General features: G+C 57.2%; 1 protein-coding gene across 3 annotated transcripts in view; it reads left to right on the plus strand.

The window, feature by feature from the left end:
- LOC123771331 (contactin-4-like) overlaps positions 1-17,500 on the plus strand; it is a 249,467-nt gene that overhangs the window by 166,054 nt on the left and 65,913 nt on the right. For all 3 annotated transcript variants that reach the window (XM_069305179.1, XM_069305180.1, XM_069305181.1), the window contains exons 5-7: positions 2,586-2,792; positions 4,638-4,786; positions 7,702-7,846. In XM_069305179.1, the coding sequence (XP_069161280.1) occupies positions 2,586-2,792; positions 4,638-4,786; positions 7,702-7,846 (501 nt within the window). The remainder of the gene's footprint in view (positions 1-2,585; positions 2,793-4,637; positions 4,787-7,701; positions 7,847-17,500) is intronic.

Genomic DNA, 17,500 nt, shown 5'->3' on the forward strand with positions numbered 1-17,500 from the left:
TAGCCAGCATAATAAGGCACTATAACATAGCCAGCAGAATAAGGCACTATAACTTAGCCAGCATAATAAGACACTATAACATAGCCAGCATAATAAGGCACTATAACTTAGCCAGCAGAATAAGGCACTATAACTTAGCCAGCATAATAAGGCACTATAACTTAGCCAGCATAATAAGACACTATAACTTAGCCAGCATAATAAGGCACTATAACTTAGCCAGCATAATAAGGCACTATAACATAGCCAGCAGAATAAGGCACTATAACTTAGCCAGCATAATAAGGCACTATAACTTAGCCAGCATAATAAGACACTATAACTTAGCCAGCAGAATAAGACACTATAACCCATGAACCTTCCCGGGCCCTCGGCACCGTTGTCAATCCCTCCAATCTCCTCCAAAAAGTTCTCCAACAACATCTCCAATCAATCTCCACTATTAACCCAACAATCACCCCCCCCCCCCCCCCCCCCCTCGGTCCCCAAACTGTTCAACTACAACCTAGAGCGTTTCTACTCAGCATTAATAAGTTAATGCTGAGTAGAAATCCCAGTCCTTGTATAATCAATCCCAGGTGTTGTATCATTAATCCCAGGTGTTGTATCATTAATCCCAGGTGTTGTATCATTAATCCCAGGTGTTGTATCATTAATCCCAGGTGTTGTATCATTAATCCCAGGTGTTGTATCATTAATCCCAGGTGTTGTATCATTAATCCCAGGTGTTGTATCATTAATCCCAGGTGTTGTATCATTAATCCCAGGTGTTGTATCATTAATCCCAGGTGTTGTATCATTAATCCCAGGTGTTGTATCATTAATCCCAGGTGTTGTATCATTAATCCCAGGTGTTGTATCATTAATCCCAGGCCTTGTATCATTAATCCCAGGTGTTGTATCATTAATCCCAGGCCTTGTATCATTAATCCCAGGTGTTGTATCATTAATCCCAGGTGTTGTATCATTAATCCCAGGTGTTGTATAATTAATCCCAGGCGTTGTATAATCAATCCCAGACCTTGTATAATCAGTCCTAATCATTCTCTCAACCCGTAAAATATTTTTCAGGCTTTTAAAGGCTTCTTCATTCCCGACTTAGACCTGACAGCTTCCATCACCTTTCAAGTCCACTCCAACCTGTCAACACCAGCACTCACACTCCTCAGTGTTGGGTATATTGTTCCTGGTCTGTGTAAAGCATTTCCTGCACTTTCACACACTTTCACACTGCCCATCATTCTTCAGATACTTTCCACCTCTATCATCCCCAAGCCCCGCCTCCATGGCCCCCCAAGCCCCGTCTCTATGGTCCCCCAAGCCCCGCCTCTATAGTCCCCCAAGCCCCGCCTCTATGGTCCCCCAAGCCCCGCCTCTATGGTCCCCCAAGCCCCGCCTCTATGGTCCCCCAAGCCCCGCCTCCATGGTCCCCCAAGCCCCGCCTCCATGGTCCCCCAAGCCCCGCCTCTATGGTTCCCCAAGCCCCGCCTCCATGGCCCCCAAGCCCCGCCTCCATGGTCCCCCAAGCCCCGCCTCTATGGTCCCCCAAGCCCCGCCTCCATAGCCCCCCCAAGCCCCGCCTCCATGGTCCCCCAAGCCCCGCCTCCATGGCCCCCCAAGCCCCGCCTCCATGGCCCCCCAAGCCCCGCCTCCATGGCCCCCCAAGCCCCGCCTCCATAGCCCCCCAAGCCCCGCCTCCATAGCCCCCCAAGCCCCGCCTCCATAGCCCCCCAAGCCCCGCCTCCATGGTCCCCCAAGCCCCGCCTCCATGGTCCCCCAAGCCCCGCCTCCATAGCCCCCCAAGCCCCGCCTCCATGGTCCCCCAAGCCCCGCCTCCATGGTCCCCCAAGCCCCGCCTCCATGGTCCCCCAAGCCCCGCCTCCATGGTCCCCCAAGCCCCGCCTCCATAGCCCCCCAAGCCCCGCCTCCATAGCCCCCCAAACCCTGCCTCCATGGCCCCCCAAGCCCCGCCTCCATGGCCCCCCAAGCCCCGCCTCCATAGCCCCCCAAGCCCCGCCTCCATGGCCCCCCAAGCCCCGCCTCCATGGCCCCCCAAGCCCCGCCTCCATAGCCCCCCAAGCCCCGCCTCCATGGTCCCCCAAGCCCCGCCTCCATGGCCCCCCAAGCCCCGCCTCCATAGCCCCCCAAGCCCCGCCTCCATAGCCCCCCAAGCCCCGCCTCCATAGCCCCCCAAGCCCCGCCTCCATGGCCCCCCAAGCCCCGCCTCCATGGCCCCCCCCAAGCCCCGCCTCCATAGCCCCCCAAGCCCCGCCTCCATAGTCCCCCAAGCCCCGCCTCCATGGCCCCCCAAGCCCCGCCTCCATAGCCCCCCAAGCCCCGCCTCCATAGCCCCCCAAGCCCCGCCTCCATAGCCCCCCAAGCCCCGCCTCCATGGCCCCCCAAGCCCCGCCTCCATGCCCCCCCCCAAGCCCCGCCTCCATGGTCCCCCCCCCAAGCCCCGCCTCCATGGCCCCCCAAGCCCCGCCTCCATGGCCCCCCAAGCCCCGCCTCCATAGCCCCCCAAGCCCCGCCTCCATAGCCCCCCCAAGCCCCGCCGTGACTGAGAGGGCGCCTGGTGTCCTCAGGGTGGCCGCCGCCGGCAGTAGTGTGGTACGAGGGACCAGATGTGGTGGACGACACGTACTCGCTGGAGGGCGGGAAGACCGCGGTGGAGAACGAATTGAGCCTCGGACCCCTGACCCGGGCTGACCTGGGCAGGCGCCTCACCTGCCTCGCTGCCAACACTAACAAGACCCAGCCGGCCACCACCACCGTCACTCTTGCCATGACACGTGAGTGCCCCTCTGTCACTCTGACCCCTCTACCATGCTGCCCCTCTGTCACTCTGGCCCCTCTACCACTCTGGCTCCTCTACCACTCTGGCTCCTCTACCACTCTGGCTCCTCTACCACTCTGGCTCCTCTACCACTCTGGCCCCTCTACCACTCTGGCTCCTCTACCACTCTGGCTCCTCTACCACTCTGGCTCCTCTACCACTCTGGCTCCTCTACCACTCTGGCTCCTCTACCACTCTGGCTCCTCTACCACTCTGGCTCCTCTACCACTCTGGCTCCTCTACCACTCTGGCCCCTCTACCACTCTGGCTCCTCTACCACTCTGGCTCCTCTACCACTCTGGCTCCTCTACCACTCTGGCTCCTCTACCACTCTGGCTCCTCTACCACTCTGGCTCCTCTACCACTCTGGCTCCTCTACCACTCTGCTCTCTACCACTCTGCTCTCTACCACTCTACCATTATCATGGCACTATTGTTGCCTTAGTTGTCTATGGACATTTATCTCTCTCGCTTTCACTTTTTTTTATCTAAGACGAGGGTTCCCTAGAGCTGTCAAGTGAAGCATCTGGTGAAACTGCAAGCAAGAGCTGTTATCCTACCTCACCTCTCCTGAAGCCTGCCCCTTAGTGACAGTTATAAGGAACAGAACGAGTCAGTAGCCAGGTGTGTGCCAGAGCCTTCATGTGGTCAGGTGACCTGATCTCCCGTGTGTGAAGGTCAGGTGACCTGATCTCCCGTGTGTGAAGGTCAGGTGACCTGATCTCCCGTGTGTGAAGGTCAGGTGACCTGATCTCCCGTGTGTGAAGGTCAGGTGACCTAATCTCCCGTGTGTGAAGGTCAGGTGACCTGATCTCCCGTGTGTGAAGGTCAGGTGACCTGATCTCCCGTGTGTGAAGGTCAGGTGACCTGATCTCCCGTGTGTGAAGGTCAGGTGACCTGATCTCCCGTGTGTGAAGGTCAGGTGACCTGATCTCCCGTGTGTGAAGGTCAGGTGACCTGATCTCCCGTGTGTGTCCACGAAGTTGGGCCAGGTGCGGTACTTTGAGAATGTTGGCCTCGTACATAACAGTACGTCCACCAACACATCACGACGGTGTTGGAGGTATTGATGTTCACACTATGCCCGGGAGACTTGGTCAAAACTGTGCAAGAAGGCTCTTCTCTAGTTCTTCACTTTGTCCAAAACTGTGACGAATGATGTCGGGCAGGCATTCCAGGAGAGGGGCGCATACTCTAGCTGGGAGCGAACTTGTGCTTTATTTAAGGTTTTGCAGCCGCTGCTGTCAGGAAGGTGTGTAGTTACCTAAGTGTAGTTACAGGATGAGAGCTACGCTCGTGGCGTCGCGTCTTCCCAGCACTCTTTGTCATATAACGCTTAGTTTCAAAGCGTTATACGACAAAGAGTGCTGGGAAGACGGGACACCACGAGCGTAGCTCTCACCCTGTAACTACACTTAGGTAATTACACACCTTCCTGACATGTGAGATGCACCGTAAGGCTCTTAAGTTTCCTAGATGACTTTTGGGCTAGGTTAAGCACGTGGTTCTTCATTGTCACTGAAGAGTCAACTTTATGACCAATGTATCAATATTTGTATCTCTCTTTGTATATCCCATCACTGTGTATATGCTATCACTCCTCGACCAAGTAGACCTGGTCGAGGACCGGGCCGCGGGGAATATTGAGTCCCGAAATCATCACAAGGTAAGGTAGGGTGTATATACCATCACTGAGTGTACATGCTACCACCGTGTACATACATACACACCACCACAGTGGGTGTACCACAGTGGGTGTACCACTAATGCGTGTATATAAGTGTATTACTCTCTCCCTCAGTGAGCATCGTGGGCGTGCGGGTGGAGGAGGTGTCGGCGGTGTGGGCGGGGGAACGAGCAGAGGTGCTGTGCCGGGTGTGGGGGTCCCGCCCACCGCCCACTGTCGTCTGGTGGTTGGCCTCAGTCATGCTGCCGCCCACACATACTAAGGTGGGTGTGGGCGTGTGGGGTGATCGTGGGCGTGTGGGGTTGGTGTATATAAAGCAAGGGGGGGTACTATATCATATATACCCCATGATTTATATAAGTAACCCCCTGGCTGTAATATAAGTACCCCCTGGCTGTAATATAAGTACCCCTTGTCTGTAATATAAGTACCCCTCTGGCTGTAATATAAGTACCCCCTGGCTGTAATATAAGTACTCCCCCTGGTTGTAATATAAGTACCCCCCTGGCTGTAATATAAGTACCCCTGGCTGTAATATAAGTACCCCCTGGCTGTAATATTAGTACCCCCTGGCTGTAATATAAGTACCCCTTTGGCTGTAATATAAGTACCCCCTGGCTGTAATATAAGTACCCCCCTGGCTGTAATATAAGTACCCCCTGGCTGTAATATTAGTACCCCCTGGCTGTAATATAAGTACCCCTTTGCTGTAATATAAGTACCCCCTGGCTGTAATATAAGTACCGCCCTGGCTGTAATATAAGTACCGCCCTGGCTGTAATATAAGTACCCCCCTGGCTGTAATATAAGTACTCCCCCTGGTTGTAATATAAGTACCCCCTGGCTGTAATATAAGTACCCCTGGCTGTAATATAAGTACCCCCTGGCTGTAATATTAGTACCCCCTGGCTGTAATATAAGTACCCCTTTGCTGTAATATAAGTACCCCCTGGCTGTAATATAAGTACCCCCCTGGCTGTAATATAAGTACCCCCTGGCTGTAATATTAGTACCCCCTGGCTGTAATATAAGTACCCCTTTGCTGTAATATAAGTACCCCCTGGCTGTAATATAAGTACCGCCCTGGCTGTAATATAAGTACCCCCTGGCTGTAATATTAGTACCCCCTGGCTGTAATATAAGTACCCCCTGGCTGTAATATAAGTACCCCCTGGCTGTAATATAAGTACCCCTGGCTGTAATATAAGTACCCCCTGGCTGTAATATAAGTACCCCTTTGCTGTAATATAAATACCCCCTGGCTGTAATATAAGTACCCCCCTGGCTGTAATATAAGTACCCCTGGCTGTAATATAAGTACCCCTGGCTGTAATATAAGTACCCCCTGGCTGTAATATAAGTACCCCTTTGCTGTAATATAAATACCCCCTGGCTGTAATATAAGTACCCCCTGGCTGTAATATAAGTACCCCTGACTGTAATATAAGTACCCCCTGGCTGTAATATAAGTACCCCCTGGCTGTAATATAAGTAACCCCCCCCCGGCTGTAATATAAGTACCCCCTGGCTGTAATATAAGTACCCCCTGGCTGTAATATAAGTACCCCCTGGCTGTAATATAAGTACCCCATGGCTGTAATATTAGTACCCCCTGGCTGTAATATAAGTACCCCCTGGCTGTAATATAAGTACCCCCTTGGCTGTAATATTAGTACCCCCTGGCTGTAATATAAGTACCCCCTGGCTGTAATATAAGTACCCCCTTGGCTGTAATATAAGTACCACCCCTGGCTGTAATATAAGTACCCCCTGGTTGTAATATAAGTACCCCCCTGGCTGTAATATAAGTACCCCCTGGTTGTAATATAAGTACCCCCCTGGCTGTAATATAAGTACCCCCTGGTTGTAATATAAGTACCCCCTGGCTGTAATATAAGTACCCCCTTGGCTGTAATATAAGTACCCCTTTGCTGTAATATAAGTACTCCCATGGTTGTAATATAAGTACCCCCTGGCTGTAATATAAGTACCACCCCTGGCTGTAATATAAGTACCACCCCTGGCTGTAATATAAGTACCCCCCTCGCTGTAATATAAGTACCCCCCCTTACTGTAATATAAGTACCCCCCTGGCTGTAATATACGTACCCCCTGGCTGTAATATACGTACCCCCTGGCTGTAATATACGTACCCCCTGGCTGTAATATACGTACCCCCTGGTTGTAATATACGTACCCCCTGGCTGTAATATACGTACCCCCTAGCTGTCATATACGTACCCACTGGCTGGCATATACGTACCCCCTGGCTTGCATATACGTACCCCCTGGCTGGCATATACGTACCCACTGGCTGGCATATAACTCCCTCTTGCTGTCATATATGTATCCCCTGGCTGTCATATACGTACCCACTGGCTGGCATACAAGTCCCCCTGGCTGTCATATACGTACCCCCTGGCTGGCATATACGTACCCCTGGCTGTCATATAAGTCCCCCTAGCTGTCATATACGTACCCACTGGCTGGCATATACGTACCCCCTGGCTGGCATATACGTACCCCCTTGGCTGTCACATACGTACCCCCTGGCTGGCATATACGTACCCCCTTGGCTGTCACATACGTACCCCTGGCTGGCATATACGTACCCCTGGCTGTCATATACGTACCCACTGGCTGGCATATAAGTCCCCCTGGCTGGCATATACGTACCCCCTGGCTGGCATATAAGTCCCCCTGGCTGGCATATACCTACCCCTGGCTGTCATATACGTACCCACTGGCTAGCATATACGTACCCACTGGCTGGCATATACGTGCCCCCTGGCTGGCATATACGTACCCACTGGCTGGCATATACGTACCCACTGGCTGGCATATACGTACCCACTGGCTGGCATATACGTACCCACTGGCTGTCATATAAGTCCCCCTGGCTGTCATATAAGTCCCCCTCTGGGTGTTACACAAGTCCTCCCTGGCGGGTGTATAACCGTTGAGGACACTACCTGTGTGTACTACTTGGGGCGCCTCCTCTCCCAGGGGCGCCTCCTCTCCCAGGGGCGCCTCCTCTCCCAGGGGCGCCTCCTCCCCCAGGGGCGCCTCCCTTCCCAGGGGCGCCTCCTCTCCCAGGCTGTTCATGAGCTATACACCCACTCCGGCCTCCTGGTGTGGGTACACCTTGTACTAGTGTAGTGTGTTGTGGGCCCCGCAGGTGCTGGACGAGGGCAATGTGACGGTGTCCGTGCTGCACTTCACGCCCAAGCCTCAGGACGACGGCGCCATGCTCATCTGTCAGGCCACCAACGAGAAGCTACCGGACCAGGCCGTCCAGGACTCCAGGCTCCTCTCTGTCAACTGTGAGTACCTGTCAACTGTGAGTACCTGTCAACTGTGAGTACCTGTCAACAGTGCCGCACCCTCATTGAGAGGGGGCCTCTTAATTTTTTTCCTTGGGGCTCTCAACTCTCTCTTCTGCGATCTGTAAGCTCTGAACACACTCAAGCTTTGTACCAGCTCTGTCAAGCTTTGTACCAGCTCTGTCAAGCTTTGTACCAGCTCTGTCAAGCTTTGTACCAGCTCTTAAGCTTTGTACCAGCTCTCCTAAGCTTTGTACCAGCTCTCTCAACCTTTGTACCAGCTCTCTCAACCTTTGTACCAGCTCTCTCAACCTTTGTACCAGCTCTCTCAACCTTTGTACCAGCTCTCCCAACCTTTGTACCAGCTCTTAAGCTTTGTACCAGCTCTTAAGCTTTGTACCAGCTCTCCTAAGCTTTGTACCAGCTCTCCTAAGCTTTGTACCAGCTCTCTCAACCTTTGTACCAGCTCTCTCAACCTTTGTACCAGCTCTCTCAACCTTTGTACCAGCTCTCCCAACCTTTGTACCAGCTCTCCTAAGCTTTGTACCAGCTCTCTCAAGCTTTGTACCAGCTCTCCCAAGCTTTGTACCAGCTCTCCCAAGCTTTGTACCAGCTCTTAAGCTTTGTACCAGCTCTCTTAAGCTTTATACCAGCTGTTAAGCTTTGTACGAGCTCTCTTAAGCTTGGTACAAAGCTTAAGAGCTGGTACAAACTCTCTCAAGCTTCATACCAGCTCTCTCAACCTTTGTACCAGCTCTCTCAACCTTTGTACCAGCTCTCCCAAGCTCTGTACCACCTCTGTCAAGCTTTGTACCAGCTCTCCCAAGCCTTGTACCAGCTCTCCCAAGCCTTGTACCAGCTCTCCCAAGCCTTGTACCAGCTCTCCCAAGCTTTGTACCAGCTCTCCCAAGCCTTGTACCAGCTCTCCCAAGCCTTGTACCAGCTCTCCCAAGCCTTGTACCAGCTCTCCCAAGCCTTGTACCAGCTCTCCCAAGCTTTGTACCAGCTCTGTCAAGCTTTGTACCAGCTCTGTCAAGCTTTGTACCAGCTTTCCCAAGCTTTGTATCAGCTCTGTCAAGCTTTGTACCAGCTCTCCCAAGCTTTGTATCAGCTCTGTCAAGCTTTGTACCAGCTCTCCCAAGCCTTGTACCAGCTCTCCCAAGCCTTGTACCAGCTCTCCCAAGCCTTGTACCAGCTCTCCCAAGCCTTGTACCAGCTCTCCCAAGCCTTGTACCAGCTCTCCCAAGCTTTGTACCAGCTCTCCCAAGCCTTGTACCAGCTCTCCCAAGCCTTGTACCAGCTCTCCCAAGCCTTGTACCAGCTCTCCCAAGCCTTGTACCAGCTCTCCCAAGCCTTGTACCACCTCTCCCAAGCCTTGTACCAGCTCTCCCAAGCTTTGTACCAGCTCTCCCAAGCCTTGTACCAGCTCTCCCAAGCCTTGTACCAGCTCTCCCAAGCCTTGTACCAGCTCTCCCAAGCCTTGTACCAGCTCTCCCAAGCCTTGTACCAGCTCTCCCAAGCCTTGTACCAGCTCTCCCAAGCCTTGTACCAGCTCTCCCAAGCCTTGTACCAGCTCTCCCAAGCCTTGTACCAGCTCTCCCAAGCCTTGTACCAGCTCTCCCAAGCCTTGTACCAGCTCTCCCAAGCTTTGTACTAGCTCTCCCAAGCCTTGTACCAGCTCTCCCAAGCCTTGTACCAGCTCTCCCAAGCCTTGTACCAGCTCTCCCAAGCCTTGTACCAGCTCTCTCAAGCTTTGTACCAGCTCTCTCATACTTTGTACCAGCTCTTAAGCTTGGTACAAAGCTTAAGAGCTGGTACACTCTCTCTCAAGCTTCATACCAGCTCTCTCAACCTTTGTACCAGCTCTCCCAAGCTCTGTACCAGCTCTCCCAAGCTCTGTACCAGCTCTCCCAAGCTCTGTACCACTTCTGTCAAGCCTTGTACCAGCTCTCCCAAGCCTTGTACCAGCTCTCCCAAGCCTTGTACCAGCTCTCCCAAGCCTTGTACCAGCTCTCCCAAGCCTTGTACCAGCTCTCCCAAGCCTTGTACCAGCTCTCCCAAGCCTTGTACCAGCTCTCCCAAGCTTGTAAGAGCTCTTGAGCTTTGTCCCAAGAGTCAAGCTTTACACCAACATTGTAAATGCTCTGTATTGAGTTTTTTAAAATAATTTGCAAGTTGAAAAATATTGCAGAATTTGTTGTTAGTGTTGTAAATTTGATTGTTGCAAACTGTGAACCGTAGTGAAGAGTTTAGCGGGGTGTGCGGGGGGCGGCGGGCCCGTGTTCACCACCACAAGTGTGTGCGGGGGGCGGCGGGCCCGTGTTCACCACCACAAGTGTGTGCGGGGGGCGGCGGGCCCCGTGTTCACCACCACAATGTGTGTGCGGGGGGCGGCGGGCCCCGTGTTCACCACCACAAGTGTGTGCGGGGGGGCGGCGGGCCCCGTGTTCACCAGCACAAGTGTGTGCGGGGGGGGCGGCGGGCCCCGTGTTCACCACCACAAGGGTGTGTGAGGGGCGGCGGGCCCGTGTTCACCACCACAATGTGTGCGGGGGGCGGCGGGCCCCGTGTTCACCACCACAAGTGTGTGTGGGGGGCGGCGGGCCCGTGTTCACCACCACAAGTGTGTGTGGGGGGCGGCGGGCCCCGTGTTCACCACCACAATGTGTGCGGGGGGGCGGCGGGCCCCGTGTTCACCAGCACAAGTGTGTGCGGGGGGCGGCGGGCCCGTGTTCACCACCACAAGGGTGTGTGGGGGGCGGCGGGCCCCGTGTTCACCACCACAAGTGTGTGTGGGGGGCGGCGGGCCCCGTGTTCACCACCACAATGTGTGCGGGGGGGCGGCGGGCCCCGTGTTCACCACCACAAGTGTGTGTGGGGGGCGGCGGGCCCCGTGTTCACCACCACAATGTGTGCGGGGGGGCGGCGGGCCCCGTGTTCACCACCACAAGGGTGTGTGGGGGGCGGCGGGCCCGTGTTCACCACCACAATGTGTGCGGGGGGCGGCGGGCCCCGTGTTCACCACCACAAGTGTGTGTGGGGGGCGGCGGGCCCGTGTTCACCACCACAAGTGTGTGTGGGGGGCGGCGGGCCCCGTGTTCACCACCACAATGTGTGCGGGGGGGCGGCGGGCCCCGTGTTCACCAGCACAAGTGTGTGCGGGGGGCGGCGGGCCCGTGTTCACCACCACAATGTGTGCGGGGGGCGGCGGGCCCGTGTTCACCAGCACAAGTGTGTGTGGGTGGCGGCGGGCCCGTGTTCACCAGCACAAGTGTGTGTGGGGGGCGGCGGGCCCCGTGTTCACCACCACAATGTGTGTGGGGGGCGGCGGGCCCGTGTTCACCACCACAATGTGTGTGGGGGGCGGCGGGCCCCGTGTTCACCACCACAATGTGTGCGGGGGGGGCGGCGGGCCCCGTGTTCACCACCACAATGTGTGCGGGGGGGCGGCGGGCCCGTGTTCACCACCACAAGGGTGTGCGGGGGGCGGCGGGCCCCGTGTTCACCAGCACAATGTGTGTGGGGGGCGGCGGGCCCCGTGTTCACCAGCACAATGTGTGCGGGGGGGCGGCGGGCCCGTGTTCACCACCACAAGGGTGTGCGGGGGGCGGCGGGCCCCGTGTTCACCACCACAAGTGTGTGCGGGGGGCGGCGGGCCCGTGTTCACCACCACAAGGGTGTGCGGGGGGGCGGCGGGCCCCGTGTTCACCAGCACAATGTGTGTGGGGGGCGGCGGGCCCGTGTTCACCACCACAAGGGTGTGCGGGGGGGCGGCGGGCCCCGTGTTCACCAGCACAATGTGTGTGGGGGGCGGCGGGCCCCGTGTTCACCACCACAAGGGTGTGCGGGGGGGCGGCGGGCCCCGTGTTCACCACCACAATGTGTGCGGGGGGGCGGCGGGCCCGTGTTTACCACCACAAGGGTGTGCGGGGGGGCGGCGGGCCCCGTGTTCACCAGCACAATGTGTGCGGGGGGCGGCGGGCCCCGTGTTCACCAGCACAATGTGTGTGGGGGGCGGCGGGCCCCGTGTTCACCACCACAATGTGTGTGGGGGGCGGCGGGCCCCGTGTTCACCACCACAATGTGTGCGGGGGGGCGGCGGGCCCGTGTTCACCACCACAAGGGTGTGCGGGGGGCGGCGGGCCCCGTGTTCACCACCACAAGGGTGTGCGGGGGGCGGCGGGCCCCGTGTTCACCACCACAAGGGTGTGCGGGGGGCGGCGGGCCCCGTGTTCACCACCACAAGTGTGTGCGGGGGGCGGCGGGCCCCGTGTTCACCACCACAATATGTGTGCGGGGGGCGGCGGGCCCCGTGTTCACCACCACAAGTGTGTGTGGGGGGCGGCGGGCCCGTGTTCACCACCACAAGGGTGTGTGGGGGGCGGCGGGCCCCGTGTTCACCACCACAAGTGTGTGTGGGGGGCGGCGGGCCCGTGTTCACCACCACAAGGGTGTGTGGGGGGCGGCGGGCCCGTGTTCACCACCACAAGGGTGTGTGGGGGGCGGCGGGCCCGTGTTCACCACCACAAGGGTGTGTGGGGGGCGGCGGGCCCGTGTTCACCACCACAAGGGTGTGTGGGGGGCGGCGGGCCCCGTGTTCACCACCACAAGTGTGTGTGGGGGGCGGCGGGCCCCGTGTTCACCACCACAAGGGTGTGCGGGGGGCGGCGGGCCCGTGTTCACCACCACAAGGGTGTGTGGGGGGCGGCGGGCCCGTGTTCACCACCACAAGGGTGTGTGGGGGGCGGCGGGCCCCGTGTTCACCACCACAAGTGTGTGTGGGGGGCGGCGGGCCCCGTGTTCACCACCACAAGTGTGTGCGGGGGGCGGCGGGCCCGTGTTCACCACCACAAGTGTGTGTGGGGGGCGGCGGGCCCGTGTTCACCACCACAAGTGTGTGCGGGGGGCGGCGGGCCCGTGTTCACCACCACAAGGGTGTGTGGGGGGCGGCGGGCCCGTGTTCACCACCACAATGTGTGTGGGTGGCGGCGGGCCCGTGTTCACCACCACAATGTGTGTGCGGGGGGCGGCGGGCCCCGTGTTCACCACCACAAGTGTGTGCGGGGGGCGGCGGGCCCCGTGTTCACCACCACAAGGGTGTGTGGGGGGCGGCGGGCCCCGTGTTCACCACCACAAGGGTGTGTGGGGGGCGGCGGGCCCGTGTTCACCACCACAAGGGTGTGTGGGGGGCGGCGGGCCCCGTGTTCACCACCACAAGTGTGTGTGGGGGGCGGCGGGCCCCGTGTTCACCACCACAAGGGTGTGTGGGGGGCGGCGGGCCCGTGTTCACCACCACAAGGGTGTGTGGGGGGCGGCGGGCCCGTGTTCACCACCACAAGTGTGTGCGGGGGGCGGCGGGCCCCGTGTTCACCACCACAAGGGTGTGTGGGGGGCGGCGGGCCCCGTGTTCACCACCACAAGGGTGTGTGGGGGGCGGCGGGCCCGTGTTCACCACCACAAGTGTGTGCGGGGGGCGGCGGGCCCCGTGTTCACCACCACAAGTGTGTGCGGGGGGCGGCGGGCCCGTGTTCACCACCACAAGTGTGTGCGGGGGGCGGCGGGCCCGTGTTCACCACCACAAGGGTGTGCGGGGGGCGGCGGGCCCCGTGTTCACCACCACAAGGGTGTGTGGGGGGCGGCGGGCCCCGTGTTCACCACCACAAGGGTGTGTGGGGGGCGGCGGGCCCCGTGTTCACCACCACAAGGGTGTGTGGGGGGCGGCGGGCCCCGTGTTCACCACCACAAGGGTGTGTGGGGGGCGGCGGGCCCCGTGTTCACCACCACAAGGGTGTGCGGGGGGCGGCGGGCCCCGTGTTCACCACCACAATGTGTGCGGAGGGCGGCGGGCCCCGTGTTCACCACCACAAGGGTGTGTGGGGGGCGGCGGGCCCCGTGTTCACCACCACAAGGGTGTGTGGGGGGCGGCGGGCCCGTGTTCACCACCACAAGTGTGTGCGGGGGGGGCGGCGGGCCCCGTGTTCACCACCACAAGGGTGTGCGGGGGGCGGCGGGCCCGTGTTCACCACCACAAGGGTGTGTGGGGGGCGGCGGGCCCCGTGTTCACCACCACAAGTGTGTGCGGGGGGCGGCGGGCCCGTGTTCACCACCACAATATGTGTGCGGGGGGCGGCGGGCCCCGTGTTCACCACCACAAGTGTGTGCGGGGGGCGGCGGGCCCCGTGTTCACCAGCACAAGTGTGTGTGGGGGGCGGCGGGCCCCGTGTTCACCACCACAAGGGTGTGTGGGGGGCGGCGGGCCCGTGTTCACCACCACAAGTGTGTGCGGGGGGGGCGGCGGGCCCCGTGTTCACCACCACAAGTGTGTGCGGGGGGCGGCGGGCCCGTGTTCACCACCACAAGTATGTGCGGGGGGGGGCGGCGGGCCCCGTGTTCACCACCACAAGGGTGTGCGGGGGGCGGCGGGCCCGTGTTCACCACCACAAGGGTGTGCGGGGGGCGGCGGGCCCCGTGTTCACCACCACAAGTGTGTGCGGGGGGCGGCGGGCCCGTGTTCACCACCACAATATGTGTGCGGGGGGCGGCGGGCCCCGTGTTCACCACCACAAGTGTGTGCGGGGGGCGGCGGGCCCCGTGTTCACCAGCACAAGTGTGTGCGGGGGGCGGCGGGCCCCGTGTTCACCAGCACAATGTGTGCGGGGGGCGGCGGGCCCCGTGTTCACCAGCACAAGTGTGTGCGGGGGGCGGCGGGCCCCGTGTTCACCACCACAAGTGTGTTGGTGAACATTGTGGAGGTCCTGAAATATTCTGTTGGTGTAACGCTTTGTCAGTATATTGTGGTTTGTTTATCAGGGGAAAGGGAATTATAACATACACGTGTACCTGTTATGTATGTGTTATGTACGTGCTATGTACGCATTAACCTGTTGCTTAACCTGTTGCTTAACCTGCAGCAGCAGCAGCAGCAGCAGCAGCAGCAGCAGCAGCAGCAGCAGCAGCAGCAGCAGGAGCAGCAGCAGCAGCAGCAGCAGCAGCAGCAGCAGCAGCAGCAGGAGCAGCAGCAGCAGCAGCAGCAGCAGCAGCAGCAGCAGCAACAGCAGCAGCAGCAGCAACAGCAGCAGCAGCAGCAGCAGGAGCAGCAGCAGCAGCAGCACTAACCCTCAGCACTCCCCCACAGACGCGCCGCTGGTGGAGGTGACGTTGGGAGGCTCGCTGGACCCGCTCAGGATCAAGGAAGGAGACGATGTGTACTTCGAGTGTGGCGTCAAGGCCAAGCCCGCCGGTGTCAAGGTCGCCTGGAAGCACAATGTTAGTATGGCCGGGAGGGGCTCAGGCAGGGTGGGGCCTGGATATTGGTGGATGTGTGTGATGCCCTGGATATTGGTGGATGTGTGTGATGCCCTGGATATTGGTGGATGTGTGTGATGCCCTGGATATTGGTGGATGTGTGTGATGCCCTGGATATTGGTGGATGTGTGTGATGCCCTGGATATTGGTGGATGTGTGTGATGCCCTGGATATTGGTGGATGTGTGTGATGCCCTGGATATTGGTGGATGTGTGTGATGCCCTGGATATTGGTGGATGTGTGTGATGCCCTGGATATTGGTGGATGTGTGTGATGCCTTGGATATTGGTGGATGTGTGTGATGCCCTGGATATTGGTGGATGTGTGTGATGCCCTGGATATTGGTGGATGTGTGTGATGCCCTGGATATTGGTGGATGTGTGTGATGCCCTGGATATTGACGGATGTGTGTGATGCCCTGGATATTGACGGATGTGTTAGTAGACAGGCGGCCTCGCTTCTTGCAGGCGTTCAATAAATTGGTTGAGCATCGTCCCCCTTGCCTGCACCCTCACTCCCCAGCTCTCCTCATGACAGCATTACGTGTGGTGAGCGTATTGACCTTACAAGTGGTGACCTTTGACCTTCCCCCCCTGGTGCCGCAGGGGGACGAGCTGGTGGCTGGCGCCGGGGTGTTCGTGTCCAACATGTCCCTCGTCATCCAGAAGGTGACGCGCTCCTTCGGCGGCGACTACACCTGCGAGGCCACTAACGTCAAGGGCACCTCCTCCTCCCCGCCGCTACACCTCGATGTTAAGTGTAAGTACTGGGAAGTGTACCCTCGCTGTGTGCTCCGGTCTCGCTACACCCGGGGTACCAGCTGGGACTGTACCTCGTTGGGCCTTAAAGCAACGTTTGACGATTTGCAGAGATTCAAAAATAGGCGGGAAATGAGATCGGTTGAGACACAGTGTCCACAAGATGATCTAGACGGTGATGATGGTGATTGATGGTGACCAACACAGGGTTCTTACGTTAGGTAATGACGTTTCTGTGACCAAGGGCCAGATTCACGAAGCACTTACGCAAGCACTTACGAACCTGTCCATCTTTTCTCAATCTTTGGCGGCTTTGTTTACAATTATTAAACAGTTAATGAGCTCCGAAGCACCAGGAGGCTGTTTATAACAATAACAACAGTTGATTGGCAAGTTTTCATGCTTGTAAACTGTTTAATAAATGTGACCAAAGCCGTCAAAGATTAAGGAAAGATGTACACGTTCGTAAGTGCTTGCGTAACTGCTTCGTGAATCTGGCCTCCAGGTGACAGCTAGACATTGATAACACTGAGAGTGTGAATGCGAGAAGACATCTTGGAATCGCAGTAGTAAGGACCTTAAGACAAAATACCAATACATAGATGTAGGAAATAGTGGTCAATAGAAGACTGGGATTTATTTCTACAACTTTATCGAAGAATGTTTTTATTAAGCTTTATCTTGCTGTAGTTAGACGGCATTTAGACTATCTTGGTCAGCTTTGTTTGGTCGCCATACTTCAGAGTGGACATCAGGACCCACCAGGCTAAGGGGGCCTGGTAGCCTGGTGGATAGCGCGCAGGACTCGTAATTCTGTGGCGCGGGTTCGATTCCCGCACCAGGCAGAAACAAATGGGCAGAGTTTCTTTCACCCTGAATGCCCCTGTTACCTAGCAGTAAATAGGTACTTGGGAGTTAGTCAGCTGTCACGGGCTGCTTCCTGGGGTGTGTGTGTGTGTGTGTGTGTGTGGAAAAAAAATTGTAGTTAGTAAACAGTTGATTGACAGTTGAGAGGCGGGCCGAAAGAGCAAAGCTCAACTCCCGCAAACACAACTAGGTGAATACACGTCCAGCGCAGGATGACAAGGATAATCCTGAGAATTAGTAACTTTAGATATGAAGATATATTGAGAAAAACTTACTTTACATTCTCTAGAAAGACGAAGAGTTAGTGTGAGATGACTGACATGTACAAGCGGATGAGGGGACATAACATGGGGGGGATATTAAAAGGTATTATATATACCAACACAAGACAGACCACGAAACAATGGATATAAATTGGATGTTAAGATTTATGAAAGACTTGGGTAAATACTGGTTTGGTAACTGGGTTACTGATTTGTAGGACCAGATCCGAGTAACATAATAGACGTAGGATGCCTCGATTGTTTCAAGCGTAGGTTAGACATATATACGAACGAGTCTGTTCTGGAGTTGCTTCGTGTAAGCCAACAAGCTTCTGCAGTTATACATACCTCATGACCATATCTCAACCTAATCTAACTTTATTACATGACTAAGACCTGTTCTAACAACACCTGTACCACTGACACCTGCCCAACAAACACGTATGCCAACACGTGCGCTA

This window comes from Procambarus clarkii, chromosome 54, assembly GCF_040958095.1.
Source record: "Procambarus clarkii isolate CNS0578487 chromosome 54, FALCON_Pclarkii_2.0, whole genome shotgun sequence".
In the NCBI taxonomy this organism is placed as follows: domain Eukaryota; kingdom Metazoa; phylum Arthropoda; class Malacostraca; order Decapoda; family Cambaridae; genus Procambarus; species Procambarus clarkii.